Below are 12,934 nucleotides of genomic sequence, written 5' to 3'. Positions count from 1 at the left end.
TTTTTTTTTTTTTTTTTTTGAGACAGAGTCTTGCTTTGTCTCCCAGGCTGGAGTGCGGTGGTATGATCTCGGCTCACTGCAACCTCCGCCTCCCGGGTTTAAGCGATTCTCATGTCTCAGCTTCTTGGGTAGCTGGGATTACAAGCACCCACCACTACACCCAGTTAATTTTTGTATTTCTTTTTTAGTAGAAACGAGATTTCACCATGTTGGCCAGGGTGGTCTCAAACTCCTGACCTCAAATGATTCGCCTGCCTTGGCCTCCCAAAGTGCTGGGATTACAGGCATAAGCCACCCCACCCAGGCTTCTTTTTTTCTTTTGATAAATACATATTAAGTACTCTCTATGTGTTAGACACTGAGCTGGGGTCTAGGACTCTACACAGGAGTATGATAAAATTTCTGTTCTTAAGGAATTATCCTTTTAGTGGAGAGACAAACATCAATAGTTGACATGCAGTACCTGACAGCCTGCAAAGGGAGGGGTGGCTTTACACGGGAGATGAGAAGCCTTAAAGAAGGATTTGCCGGGAGTTCACCAAGTGATGAAAAAGAATGCAGCCCAGTAAGGCAAACGAGCATCCCAAAGAGCATCCTGTAAGTTGTCAGCATCCCCAAAGACGAACGTGTGAAATGGTATGGCATATATTTTGGGAACTTTAAATAATGTATGAGTGAATCCAAGTGAAGGGAGGATGGTAATCCAAGTTGGAAAGGAAAGTAGGGGCCCGTCCTAAAGGGCCATGAGCTCTGTGCTGAACAACTGGGCTCCTTCCTTCAGGGATAAGGAGGAGATTCAAGCCAGACAGTGACATGTGGGAGTTGCACTAAAAGATGTTCTGGCAGCTGGGGAATGGACTAGAACAGGGCTAAAGCAGAGGCCGGGGGGCCAATGGGAGCCTCTCAGGATAGTCTTTGGGAGCAGCGAGCAGCGCCTGAAACAAAACTGCGGTAGTCGTGATGGAACTAGAGAAAGAATTGAAAAATAGTAAAATGTACAGAGACGGGGTGCTCTGTGTTTGCCTTACGTTTTTCTGCAACTGTCACCTAAGTGATGCAATCTTTCTGTCTCTGTGGGTGGGAATCCTACCCATATTCTAAGATCTCAGCAAAATGGTCCCTCCTTCTGAAGCCGCTACTCCTACCCCTCAGCTTAGGGGTCTCTCTCTTCATGGAGCTTTCAGAGCAACTTCCTTGTCTTTCCCTTAAGGCATTTCACACTTTCTGCCCTTTATTACAGCTTCGTATATAAAAACATCATTCTCTCTGGATTTCTCAACAGTATGGAAAAATGTCTTGAGATCTTTTGTATCCCTCATGACCGCTCCCTACCATTTAATCTTATATGGATTGTGCTCACTCCCTAAATATTTTAAATGAATGAATTAGGAAACTGACATTCTGAAAGGTTAGATGATTTGTGCAAGTGAGTGATGTGGCTTACAGCTACTTTGAGTCATGTCAGGGCTACATCAGGAACCCAGGTATCCTGACTTCTAATGCAAAGCTCCGTCAGTGATGTTAACCCTGGACCTGTCTACCTGGCTGAACACATGGCCCCAGCAGTAAGCAGCTCCTTCTTTCGTGTGCTTTATCACTCTCTAACAGCTGCAGAGGAAGAACTGTACCTAAGCCAATGCTCAAAACTTAGATAGAAATTAGGACCTCAGCAGCAGCAATGTACATTCTGCCCTAGGGAGCCGGCAGCTGGAAGCAGAGCGCACAAAAGCAAGCGTTTCTGGCACCCACTGTAGGAAACATGTTGCTATTTTCAGCGGTGCAGCCTGTCCCTCTTGGTCCCTTTCCCTCATGCCTTCCTAGACAGACATCCATGGGAAATCAATCAAGGCCTTAACACCATGACACAGAGCCTGCTGTCACAGTCATGCCAGTCTGGCAAGCAGCAAGCATCTGGGAGCCAGCAGGTCCAGAAAAGTCTGGGCTGGACAGTTCAGAAAGCAACTTGCTTTTGAGAGGAAATCCCCAAGCCAACTGTGGTATCCTTACCCGATGCTTATAGGCCAAATGGTTTCTGCCTCTGGTCGAAGTGCCAATGGCACAAAGGCCCCTCCTGCTGCTATCAAGGGCCCCTTTCTGCTGATTTATAATGAAAACCACATTATGAACAAGTGTTTTATTTATGGGAAAATTTTATTGGCATTTCTGTAGATACTACATTTGGGGTCTAATCCAGAGCCACCAAAGGCCAGGTGGGTGAGCAGGGTGCTATCATAGTTACTCAAACATTCCAGGTCTCACTCTAGCTCTCCACGCTCCATGTCAACTCTCCCATAGCTCTCAGAGCCTGCATTTCTTTCCTTCCCTCTTTCCTATTCCCTCCCTCTTGGGTCAGGATCGGTCTATACCTCGCTTTTTCCTAGCCTGGCTTAGGAGAAACTAGTTCTAGGAGATGCTAGTAAGAATAAGAACCTCATGCACAAATACATTTATTGTCTAACCAAATTAAACTAGTTTTGGGTGTTTTCTAATTTCACTTCGGGATGCCTCAAAGCTTTTGATGTCCTAAGACTTCCCATGAATTTCCGAGAAACAGATTAGGCAAGCAGTTTCTGTGCATGTGGCTTATACAGCTAGTTAGGCTTATACAGCTAGTTAGGGTCAGGTCAGGGCCACTTCTTTGACCAGGACCCCTTGCTGTCTGGCACCGTGGATATATTCTAAAACTCTGGTTCCCAGGAGCACATTCTGGAAAGTGGACTGAAGCCAAATACCAGAGACTATGTTTTTAAGTTTCTTTTCTGGTATGATACAGCTTTGAATTAAATGAATAGATAAGCTTGCAGTGAAAGAATGAAGACAGGTGTGTGTGTGGGTACGTGTGTGTGTGTGTGTGGGGGTGTGTGTGTGTGTGTGTGTGGGTGTGTATGCATGCATTTTTTCATGTGCTCACACATGTGGGTTTCAGTGTATGTTTCTAGGTGCAGGATCATACTTGGCAACATGTTTTTGAATTAAAAAAAGATGTGTGAAGATAAAGCAATCAGATTTTCTTCTGTGACCCAGTACTAGGTTGACATAAAAAGAAGAGATCTAAAGGTATTTTGAATGACATTGTAATCAGAATAAAGATGCAGCTGTATAAAGTGATTACTAAGGATAGCATTTATTTGGATGTGCAAATTAGGATGTATTTGCTAAAATCAAGATGCATTATTTATGTGCATACCCTGTATGCGTTTGTGTACCTACATAAGTCTCATGTGAGTCATGGTCCAGAAAAGGATTCTGAGGATGAAACAATTTTATTAAAATGAGTTTCAAGAATAAGAGGAGCAAGACTATCTGGGTTGCTAGAGGAAGACAGGCCACTTTCTGAATGAGAACCAACATTTCTGTTACATCTTGTTTACTATGGTAGGCAGAAAAAAAGGCCCCTCAAACTTCTTTGCCCTAATCCCCAGAACCTGTGAATATGTTACCTAATGTGGCAAAAGGGAATTTGCAAATGTGACTTAGTTAAGGATTTGGGAGTTATCTAGGGAGATTAGCCTGAATGCAATCACATAGGTCCTGAAGATAACCTTTCCTGGCTGTGGTCAGAGAGAAGTGACTATGGCAGAAAAAGGCCAGAGAGATGCAACATTGCTGCCTTTGAAGATGCAGGTGGACCATGAGCCAAGGACTATGGGAGGCCTTTAGCAGCTAGAAAAGGCCAGGAAAGAGATTCTCTCCTCTAGCCTCCAGAAAGGAAATACCGACACCTTCTCTTTAACTCAGTGAGATCTGCGCCAGACTGCTGACCTGCGGAACTGTAAGATAACAAATTTGTGTTGTTCTAAGCCACTGAGATTGTGGCAACTTGTTAAGTGGTAACAGGAATCTAATTCACTAGACGCTTCCATCCTCATCCATCGGATTTCACTGCTGCACACATTCTCAGTGCGTTTGCAGTCGTACACATCTTTGCATTTTTCAATGTTTTAGTTTATGGATGCAGACTTAGCAATTCACAGATAAATATCAGAATGCTGACTAATATCTAAACCTAGAAGGAACAACTTGCATGTCACCAGAAGATGCCAAGCATGTCTCCAGAGGCCGTGTAATACAATGACCTCATTTTACAGATGAAGAAACAGGCCCAGATGTGTTCATTTGTTTTTCTTCCACCTTATCCCTTCCCCTCCCATTGATCACATTTAAACACCAACCTAAGAGACTAGAAGAACAAAAATCAGAGTTAAAGAGTTCTATTCCTTATGTTTTCACTTATAACACCTCTCACTTACGTGTGAGTGTGTGTTTTAATGGGAAATTCTGTCTTGTAGAATTTAGAAGAGAAAAATCTAATCTTACGTTCATTAAACCTTCAATTTCCCAAGCTTTGTATTTTTCCCTTTGGGAACCCAGCTTGATTAACACATAGCTGTTGTGCTCAACCTCTGGAGAGATGATATTGAGTTTACTTAGCCAAATGCAGAATAGCAAGCAACAGAAACATAAGCAAAAACATGACAGATTATTCCCTGTTAGGACCATTTATCTTTAGCCATGACATATGCACAATCTGATCTTCATCTCTATCCTAGAAGCTTTTCCGATTTCCTTTATGAATTTCCATAGAGAACAGTGCTGAATAAACATTTCTGACTAGCAGAGAGGCTGGTAAATTTAAACACATAAATAAACGTGATGACTGGGCATTCATTCTGAGCGACTACGGCTGCATACTCACGGGTGGTCCCAGGGCGCCTTGCGGTCCCATGCTTCCTGTGATTCCTGGGACTCCAGGGGCCCCAGGGATGCCCTAGAAGAGAGGTAGGAAAATGGAACAAAGTCAGGAATCACACATTCTCATCAATGACAGCCAACTTTTAAGCAAGCGTAACAAATACACACCATGATAGCTTCCCTCCCCCTCATCACCGGGACCTCATTCCTGTTCCCAATTCCCAAAAATGGAGGGAAGACTTTTTTTTTAGTCTCCTCACTATATGTCAGGTGTGGTTCTTTCAAATTCAAGCCTTACTTGTGATTTAATAAAAGCTAAATCAATGCAGGTGATCTTCTGGCAAAATGACTCTGAGATAGAATAGTCGGGCAATAGGGATACATTATCTTTCTAAAAAGTTTTAAGAAGAGTTCTCTACCAAGGGATGAGTTGTTACACTATAGTGAAGGTGGCTGCCGAGTAAAAGATCTGGCAAAAGAAAACCTCTCAAAGGAAATGAAATGCTTTAAAACAGAGTGTGTTCCAGCAGTTTCTGGAAAGGCTTACTATTGGCCCTGGTGGTCCTGGAGGTCCCGAGGATCCATCCTTTCCTGGAAGGCCCTGGTGAAAAGAAACACAGTGTGTCAGCTAAGCAGATGCTTTACATGGCTTTCAGAATGGGCTCATCTAACTCCTTTTCACGTTTGGGGGTCAAGTCCTGCTGCTTGCTCTGGACTACCAAGGATTCACTGCCTTTAAACTCTTCATGGAAATTGTTTTTGGCAAGGTGTTTGTGTCTGTTGGCTCCATTAAATTGTTCAGTGCAAGAATTTTAGGTGTAAGAAATGCCACTTACAAACTTAAACAGGAACTTGCTTCCAAAAAGTGCTTTTACTAAACTAAGCATAGCAAATGGGAAGAGGATCCATTCTTGGTCATTAATGAGCAGATGAAAAGATGAATTAGTGTCTTTCATGACCTAAGAGAGTCTTGGGTAGGGAATCTCTATCAGAGGGATCTGTCTTTCATTAGGGGTACTGCAATATCTGAAAGTCTGCAACTTCAGGAGTAAGCTGGAGGAGATTTGGGAGGATTTCCTGCAGCGATGACTGAGCTTTGACTACTGGGCAGATTTACTGTGGGCTTACAAATGAGCACGTGTTTGCGCCTCATTCCCTGGTGGAAGGATTTAAGGCAGAAAGCAAGTGATGTTCTTTATAAAAACATCTTCTTAAATTATCGAATATATATGTATATGTGTGTTTTTTATGTTAAGTGTTAAAAAAACTATAAGAGCTGGGATGACTTACTCCTAAATGTTTATAGCTCTTAATGGTGAATGCTGGCCTTTCCAAAGCAGTTAATTTAAGAGAGAATCTTCAATCTAAATTTTATCATATTCATAAAATTTCATAAAATATTTTTCCAAACACTACCTGTTACTACAGGGAGAAGCTGAATTTTCACCACGGAATTGATGTCCCATTGGAATAATTATTTTCCATCTCAAACTAACTCAAACCTCTCCTGGCATCTTTGCAGACTCTCCCAACTCCCTTTCTGACATTCTTGCCACTTTTCCAGTGAGCCGTCTTTTCCACTTATTTTACCATGAAAATCCATCCTTTTTGTTTTTTTTCTTTTTTGAGACAGAGTTTTGTTCTTGTTGCCCAGACTGGAGTGCAATGGCGCAACCTCAGCTCACCGCAACCTCCCCCTCCCAGGTTCAAGCGATTCTCCTGCCTCAGCCTCCGAAGTAGCTGGGATGACAGGCATGAGCCACCACGCCCGGCTAATTTTGTATTTTTAGTAGAATGGGGTTTCTCTATGTTGGTCAGACTCGTCTCAATCTCCCGACCTCAGGTGATCCGCCTGTCTCAGCCTCCCAAAGTGCTGGGATTACAGGCATGAGCCACTGCGCCCAGCAGAAAATGCATCTTTTAGGTCTATCCAGACTCACATTATGTCTCCCTACCTCAAGGTGTCAAATAAAAGACAGCAATGATAAGGCTGAGGGAGAGGAAATGGTGTGCGAGTTAGGAGAGTGTGAGAGGTGGTGCCAAGGCAGGGTGATATGGTTTGGCTGTGTCCCCACCCAAATCTCATCTTAAATTGTAGCTCCAATAATTCCCACATGTCATGAGAGGGACATGGTGGGAGGTAATTGAATCATAGGGGTGAGTCTTTCCCATGATGTTCTCATGATAGTGAACAAGTCTCACGAGATCTGATGGTTTTATAAATGGAGTTCCCCTGCACATGCTCTCTTGCCTGCTGTCATTTAAGACATCACTTTCCTCCTCCTTTGCCTTCTGCCATGATTGTGAGGTTTCCCCAGCCATGTGAAACTCTAAGTCAGTTAAACCTCTTTCCTTTATAAATTACCCAGTCTCGGGTATGTCTTTATTAGCAGCATGAGAAGAATAATACATAGGGGTAGGACGAGTGTGGAGGAGAAACACTGGTCAGCAAGGCCCTTGGCCACACTCTCAACCTCAGAATGCTAGCGAGTCAGAAACCAGATAAGGCAGAGGATGCATGGGCTCACCAATATTTGTGATTTTCCTTTCCTGCCTAGGCACATTGCTTAGCTGTTTTGCACTCTCTCTGCAATTACACTGGAGTCACATGGCTGAGTTCTGGCCAATGAAAAGGGGCTAGTTTCAGGGGGCTAGTATGAGTTTTAGCTCAAAAAAATTTCCAGTGGGTGATTCTACGCTTTATTTTCTCACTCTGGAGCAAACTTAAAGCCCAAATGTTGAAGATAAGTGTTCCAAGATGAAAAGACCCTGAGTTCCTAAATGACTGTGTGGAGCAGAGACTCCCTATCCACCACTCCTCCACCCACCCTTGCTGACAGCTCTGGATTGTGAACAAGTAATCAACTTTCATTCTATTTCATTGTATTGCATTAAACCACTGAGATTTTAGGGTTGTTTATTATAATTGCTGTCCAATCCTGATACATAAGTTAGTATTTTTATTTTTACTACTACTTATATTCTTGCACTTCAGTCAAAAATATTAGTCTTGATAAACCCTGATACAGATTACATTACACACACATACACAGGACCTTAGACCTGCTAACTAAACAATAAAAATTAATGCTGATATCAGTTGAAATAAACTATTTTATTTTATTTTTTTAAGACAGTCTTACTCTGCCACCCAGGCTGGAGTGCAGTGGCACAATCATGACTCACCTCTGCCTTGACCTCCTGGGTGCAAGTGATTCACCCACCTCAGCCTCCCACGTGACTGGGACTATAGTCATATGCTACTATGCCACCTCTATGATTCAATTACCTCCCACTGCGTCCCTCTCATGCCATGTGGGAATTATTGGAGCTACAATTTAAGATGAGATTTGGGTGGGGACACAGCCAAAACATACTAATTTTTGTATGTTTTGTACAGATGGGGTTTTGTCACATTGCTCACGCTGGTCTCGGACTCCTAGACTGAAGTAATCTGCACGCCTTAACTCTCCAAAATGCTGGGATTAAAGGCATGAGCATTGCACCCAGTCCATAAATTATTTTAAATGGAGTTTAAATGTAGCATGTCCAGGAAGAAGGATAAACATCAATCAAAATATGTGATAGATGAACAGGACATTAGAACTCATCCATTTCAACTCCTTCATATTACAAGTGAGAAAACCTGGGGCCAAGAGAGAGTTGAAAGAAAACCTAACTAATTTTTTCAAATAAGTTTATAATAATATATTCTTATTTCTGAGATGAAGTTCTTAGAGAAATGGACCGTGGGCACACATTCACTAACTTAAGGAGACATTTTCAAAAAGTCATCTTTTGCTTCCTGCTTTAAAACTCTTCCAGCACTGGCTAGGGAGTGAACATGCACCCATGTGTGAGCCCACAGAGGACCTGTGGCCAACGCAACCGCCCAGCAACCAAAACTGCAGTGTTACTGCAGGAGTTCTCCCCGAGTCACTGCCAGGCTGTGTCCAGAGGGGAAACATTCCAAAAACAAGTGAGGGGAAACTTTTCCACAGAAGGAGGCAAGCTGCAGAAAAGAAACTGCAGAAAATTGCATTGTTCCAAGGAAGAACAGCAGGAAATAACACATTTATTCCCCTCTCCCAATCAGATGAGAAGGAGTTTAAAAAACAACAATCTGTCAGTGTTCTCATCTATGACACTGGAAGGGTACTCTTGTGAAGGGGTTTGAATTCACTTGATTTATGGACATGATGTGCATATCATCTGGAAGGATAAATGAAATGTTGCTCCCACATATGAGCTTAATTTGGTGAAAGGGCTAGTGCTTCAGTGTGATCAAACCAAAAGTGGAGGCTGCGGCTGGGTGTGGTGGCTCACGCCTGTAATCCCAGCACGTTGGGAGGCTGAGGCAAAAGGATCACTTGAGCCAGGAGTTCAAGACTAGCCTGGGCAACATAGAGACACCCCTATCTCTATTAAAAAAAAAAAAAAATTAAAATCAAAAAGAAAATGACTCCGTGTGGTGGCTTGCGCCTGTAGTCCCAGCTACTCTGGAGGATTGCTTGAGCCCAGAAAGTTGAAACTTCAGTGAGCTGTGATCACACCACTACACTCCAGTCTGGGTGATAGAGTGAGACCCTGTTTCAAAAAATAAATAAATAAAGCAGAGACTGGATAAGACGTTTGTTTGCTTTAAGTTCTACCTAAAGAGTATCCTCAAAAGTTGGAATTTCTTCTTTCTCTTCTTCTTTTGAGGGCAGAAAATTATGTTTTATTCACTGCTACATTCCTAAAACTTTCTTAACACATTGCTGACACAAAATAGGTACTGCACGTGACCAGGTGCAGTGGCTCATGCCTGTAATCCCAGCACTTTGGGAGACTGAGGTGGGCAGATGACCTGAGGTCAGGAGTTCGAGACCAGCCTGGCCAACATGGTGAAACCCTGTCTCTACTAAAAATACAAAACTTAGCCAGGTGTGGTGGCTCATGCCTGTAATCCCAGCTACTTGGGAGGCTGAGGCACGAGAATCACTTGGACCTGGGAGGTGGAGGTTGCAGTGAGCCAAGATTGCACCATTGCATTCCAGTGGGTGACAAAGCAAGACTCCATGTCAAAAAAAAAAAAAAAAAAAAAAGGTACTGCACTAATAAATACTTAATTTGAATAAAATTGAGACTCCTTCTCTACTTATCATGTTGAATAAGTAAGCGTGAATCACAAGTAGAATGCGTCTGGAAATGTATAGGGTGAGGGGAATGCTGGTGTCATTCTCCTTGCTCTTGAACCCTCTGCAAGCATGTCGAAAAGACATCAGGAGTCATCCTACTCTCAGAAGCTGAAATTTCATTTCAGTAAAAGCTTAGGGTTAGGATCCTAGAAGCAGACCCAGATCCTTGTGTATTTGACTTATTGCAGGAGTGTTCTTGGAAGAAACCCGTGAGGTAGTAAAGGAAGTTGGGTAGGGGCAGGGAAGAGGTTAGGTAGAGTAGTGAGTTATCTAAACTTCTGCCTGATCCCATGGGGAGCTCTGGAGTGTGAATTACACATCAGAGTTGACTCACAGTAAGTTTCTATGAACTAAATCAGTTAGTCATTGACTGAGGGCCAAGATAACATTTCCAAGGGCAATTTTCTGGAGAAGGGGACAATTATGAGTTGTTATCAGTCAGCACCATAGCAGCTGGTGATGTAGTTCACCTGCCAGGTAAAAGGGATCCAGTCAGGGCACCAACAGCAACCACTACAATGCATTTTATTCTGGCACTTTTTTTCATGAACAACTAAACACTTTTAGATATAATGGTTCAAGAACAAAGAACAAATTTGTTCAAGAACAAAGGTGGCTTTTGTTTTTGTTTCTGTTTTTTGAGATGGAGTCTCACTCACTCTGTTGCTCAGGCTGGAGTGCAGTGATACAATCTCAGCTCACGGCAATTTCCGCCTCCCAGGTTCAAGAAATTCTCCTGCCTCGGTCTCCTGAGTGGCTGGTATTACAGACATGCACCACCGCACCCAGCTAATTTTTGTATTTTTTTTGTAGAGACAGGATTTCACCATGTTGGTCAGGCGGGTCTTGAATTCCTGACCTTAAGCGATCCACCTGCCTTGGCCTCCCAAAGTGCTGGGATTACAGGCATGAACCACTGCACCCAACCAAGAACAAAAGTGTTTTTAACATTACTGTAAGTTATCTGTTTGCGTTGTCTCAAATTAAATTTTTCTTACAAATTGTGATAACTAAAAGGATATTAGCCTTAACACCATTTCAAAAACACAAAGCCATTTTTCCTAAAATTTCTTCTTAACCCTAGAAAATTAAAGATCTTCACATTTTCCATCTCAAAATAGTTTTATTTTTAAACTCTTAAATGATACCAGTAAACCTACCTTTGAAAGAGTTTTCATTTGCAAGCCTTGCATTTGTCATATTATCCAGAAATATCTGTACAGGTACCACATGCTAGGGATTCTGCTAGGTTCTAGGTAAACAATGATGAACAAGACAGCCCCTCTTCTAAGAGTTTACAGTTTTGAGGATGGTCAAACAATGAAAAGAAACCAACAGTGTGTTACACTGAGAGACTATAGAGTTCCAATGGGAACATGTAGGAAGCGCACCTAACCCAGGCTTGGGGACAGAGACATTTTCACAGAAGAGCTGGAATTTAAGTCAAGTAATCAGAATGGTTGGGTCCATGGCATGAGTCTCCCTGTTCACACACCACTGCATGTTACAGCTCTCACTGGCAAGCCAGTCAACTCTTAAAAAGGCAGAGTTCAGGCCCTTCTTCTCACATCTTCATTTCAGGGTGAGCAGCAGTAGCAGAAGCTTTTTATATAAAAGCAATAAACTTGGTGAAAAGAAAAATTGTGTAAGGTATCTGCATTTTGTAGGGTAAATTAATGGGCAAATTCTAGCTTTGTCATTCAGCTTAACTATAATCAGAGCTCATTGAATGATCTTCAACTACTGACAGCTAAAAAAGTGCTTGCATGTCCCCAAACCTTTCTATATGTATAAATTTTCCATTTTACACCAGGGAGCTAATCTAAGAAGATGTGTGTTTAGGGATTAAGCAACCTCATATAAAACAGAACACTTGGCCAGGTGCGGTGGCTCATGCCTGTAATCCTAGCACTTTGGGAGGCCGAGGAGGGTGGGTCACTGAGGGGTTCGGGACCAGCCTGACCAACATGGCGAAGCCCCATCTCTACTAAAAATACAAAAACTAGCCGGGCATGGTAGCTCACACCTGTAAGCCCAGATACTCAAATGGCCGAGGCAGGAGAATCGCTTGAAGCCAGGAGGTGGAGGTTGCAGTGAGCCAAGAGCACACCACTGCACTCCAGCCTGGGAGACAGAGTGAGACTCTGTCTCAAAAACAAACAAACAAACAGCAGAACATTTAATTAAGCAATGTACAGTGAATATTAGGAAATAGAAGGTTAAACAATAAGCATAATACGTGAATTCACTTAGGCTGACTTTTTTTTTAAATGCATGAAATCAGTCACCCACAGACAGGGATTTTTTTAAATAACATGAATAGCTCTAGGCATTTTTCCTTTTTAATATTCCTACCTCAAAATATTAATATGCACCCATAGTCCACATTAAAAATAATTCTTGCTATAAAAACTTAAAAGGATTTTTATAATTTGCTTTTAAAAACATTTACCAATGAGCAACTTACTAAGTTATGGTTGGCTATGATTTATCAGCAAAAGTATACCTAACCCACAATCTGCTTTCAAAATCACTAATATTTGAATAAACACTAAATTTAACTATGGCTGAAATTGGCAAAGCATATTGTTATATAGACATTTAATTAAACACTTCTTAATTTCCATTTTTGCAGTTTTCTTTTCCATACTATAGAACAAATATATGTGCTTTTTTTCAAGTTTCTAAACATTTTTCGGTAGGCTCTTTAAAAGTTTGTAGTTTGTAGGTACTGTACCCATGGTCTCTCAAAAACTGACCTGCCCATAAATAGTGCTGCAATTGAAAATCAAGTCAGAAGGGAGAATACTTGTTTCTGTAGCCAGCAGAAATACTGCTTAGAACTAGCGACTCAATTATAATATTCTTCATTCATTCACTCTTTGAAGCAGACAACGGTAGGTCATGATACTAACCTTAAGATTCTGGCCAATTGTTAAGGTCATTCAACTGACGCTATACCCTTGGGTAGAGTGGGATCTGTAAGCAGCTGGCAACAGATGAATTTGTTGAAAGGGGCCAGGCTCAAGCAGTCAGGGTTAGAGAAATGCTTCTTGAAGAAA

General features: G+C 42.1%; 1 protein-coding gene across 1 annotated transcript in view; it reads right to left on the bottom strand.

The window, feature by feature from the left end:
* COL14A1 (collagen, type XIV, alpha 1) overlaps positions 1–12,934 on the bottom strand; it is a 263,059-nt gene that overhangs the window by 41,190 nt on the left and 208,935 nt on the right. The window contains exons 41-42 of the mRNA XM_011973001.1: positions 5,240–5,293; positions 4,697–4,768 (exon numbers count right to left, since the gene is read on the bottom strand). Coding sequence (XP_011828391.1) covers positions 4,697–4,768; positions 5,240–5,293 — 126 coding nt within the window. The remainder of the gene's footprint in view (positions 1–4,696; positions 4,769–5,239; positions 5,294–12,934) is intronic.

Source organism: Mandrillus leucophaeus, unplaced genomic scaffold, assembly GCF_000951045.1.
Source record: "Mandrillus leucophaeus isolate KB7577 unplaced genomic scaffold, Mleu.le_1.0 Scaffold133, whole genome shotgun sequence".
Taxonomy (NCBI): Eukaryota; Metazoa; Chordata; class Mammalia; order Primates; family Cercopithecidae; genus Mandrillus; species Mandrillus leucophaeus.
The sequence above is the reverse complement of the archived record's forward strand: the minus strand, read 5'-3'. Positions and strand labels throughout refer to the sequence as shown.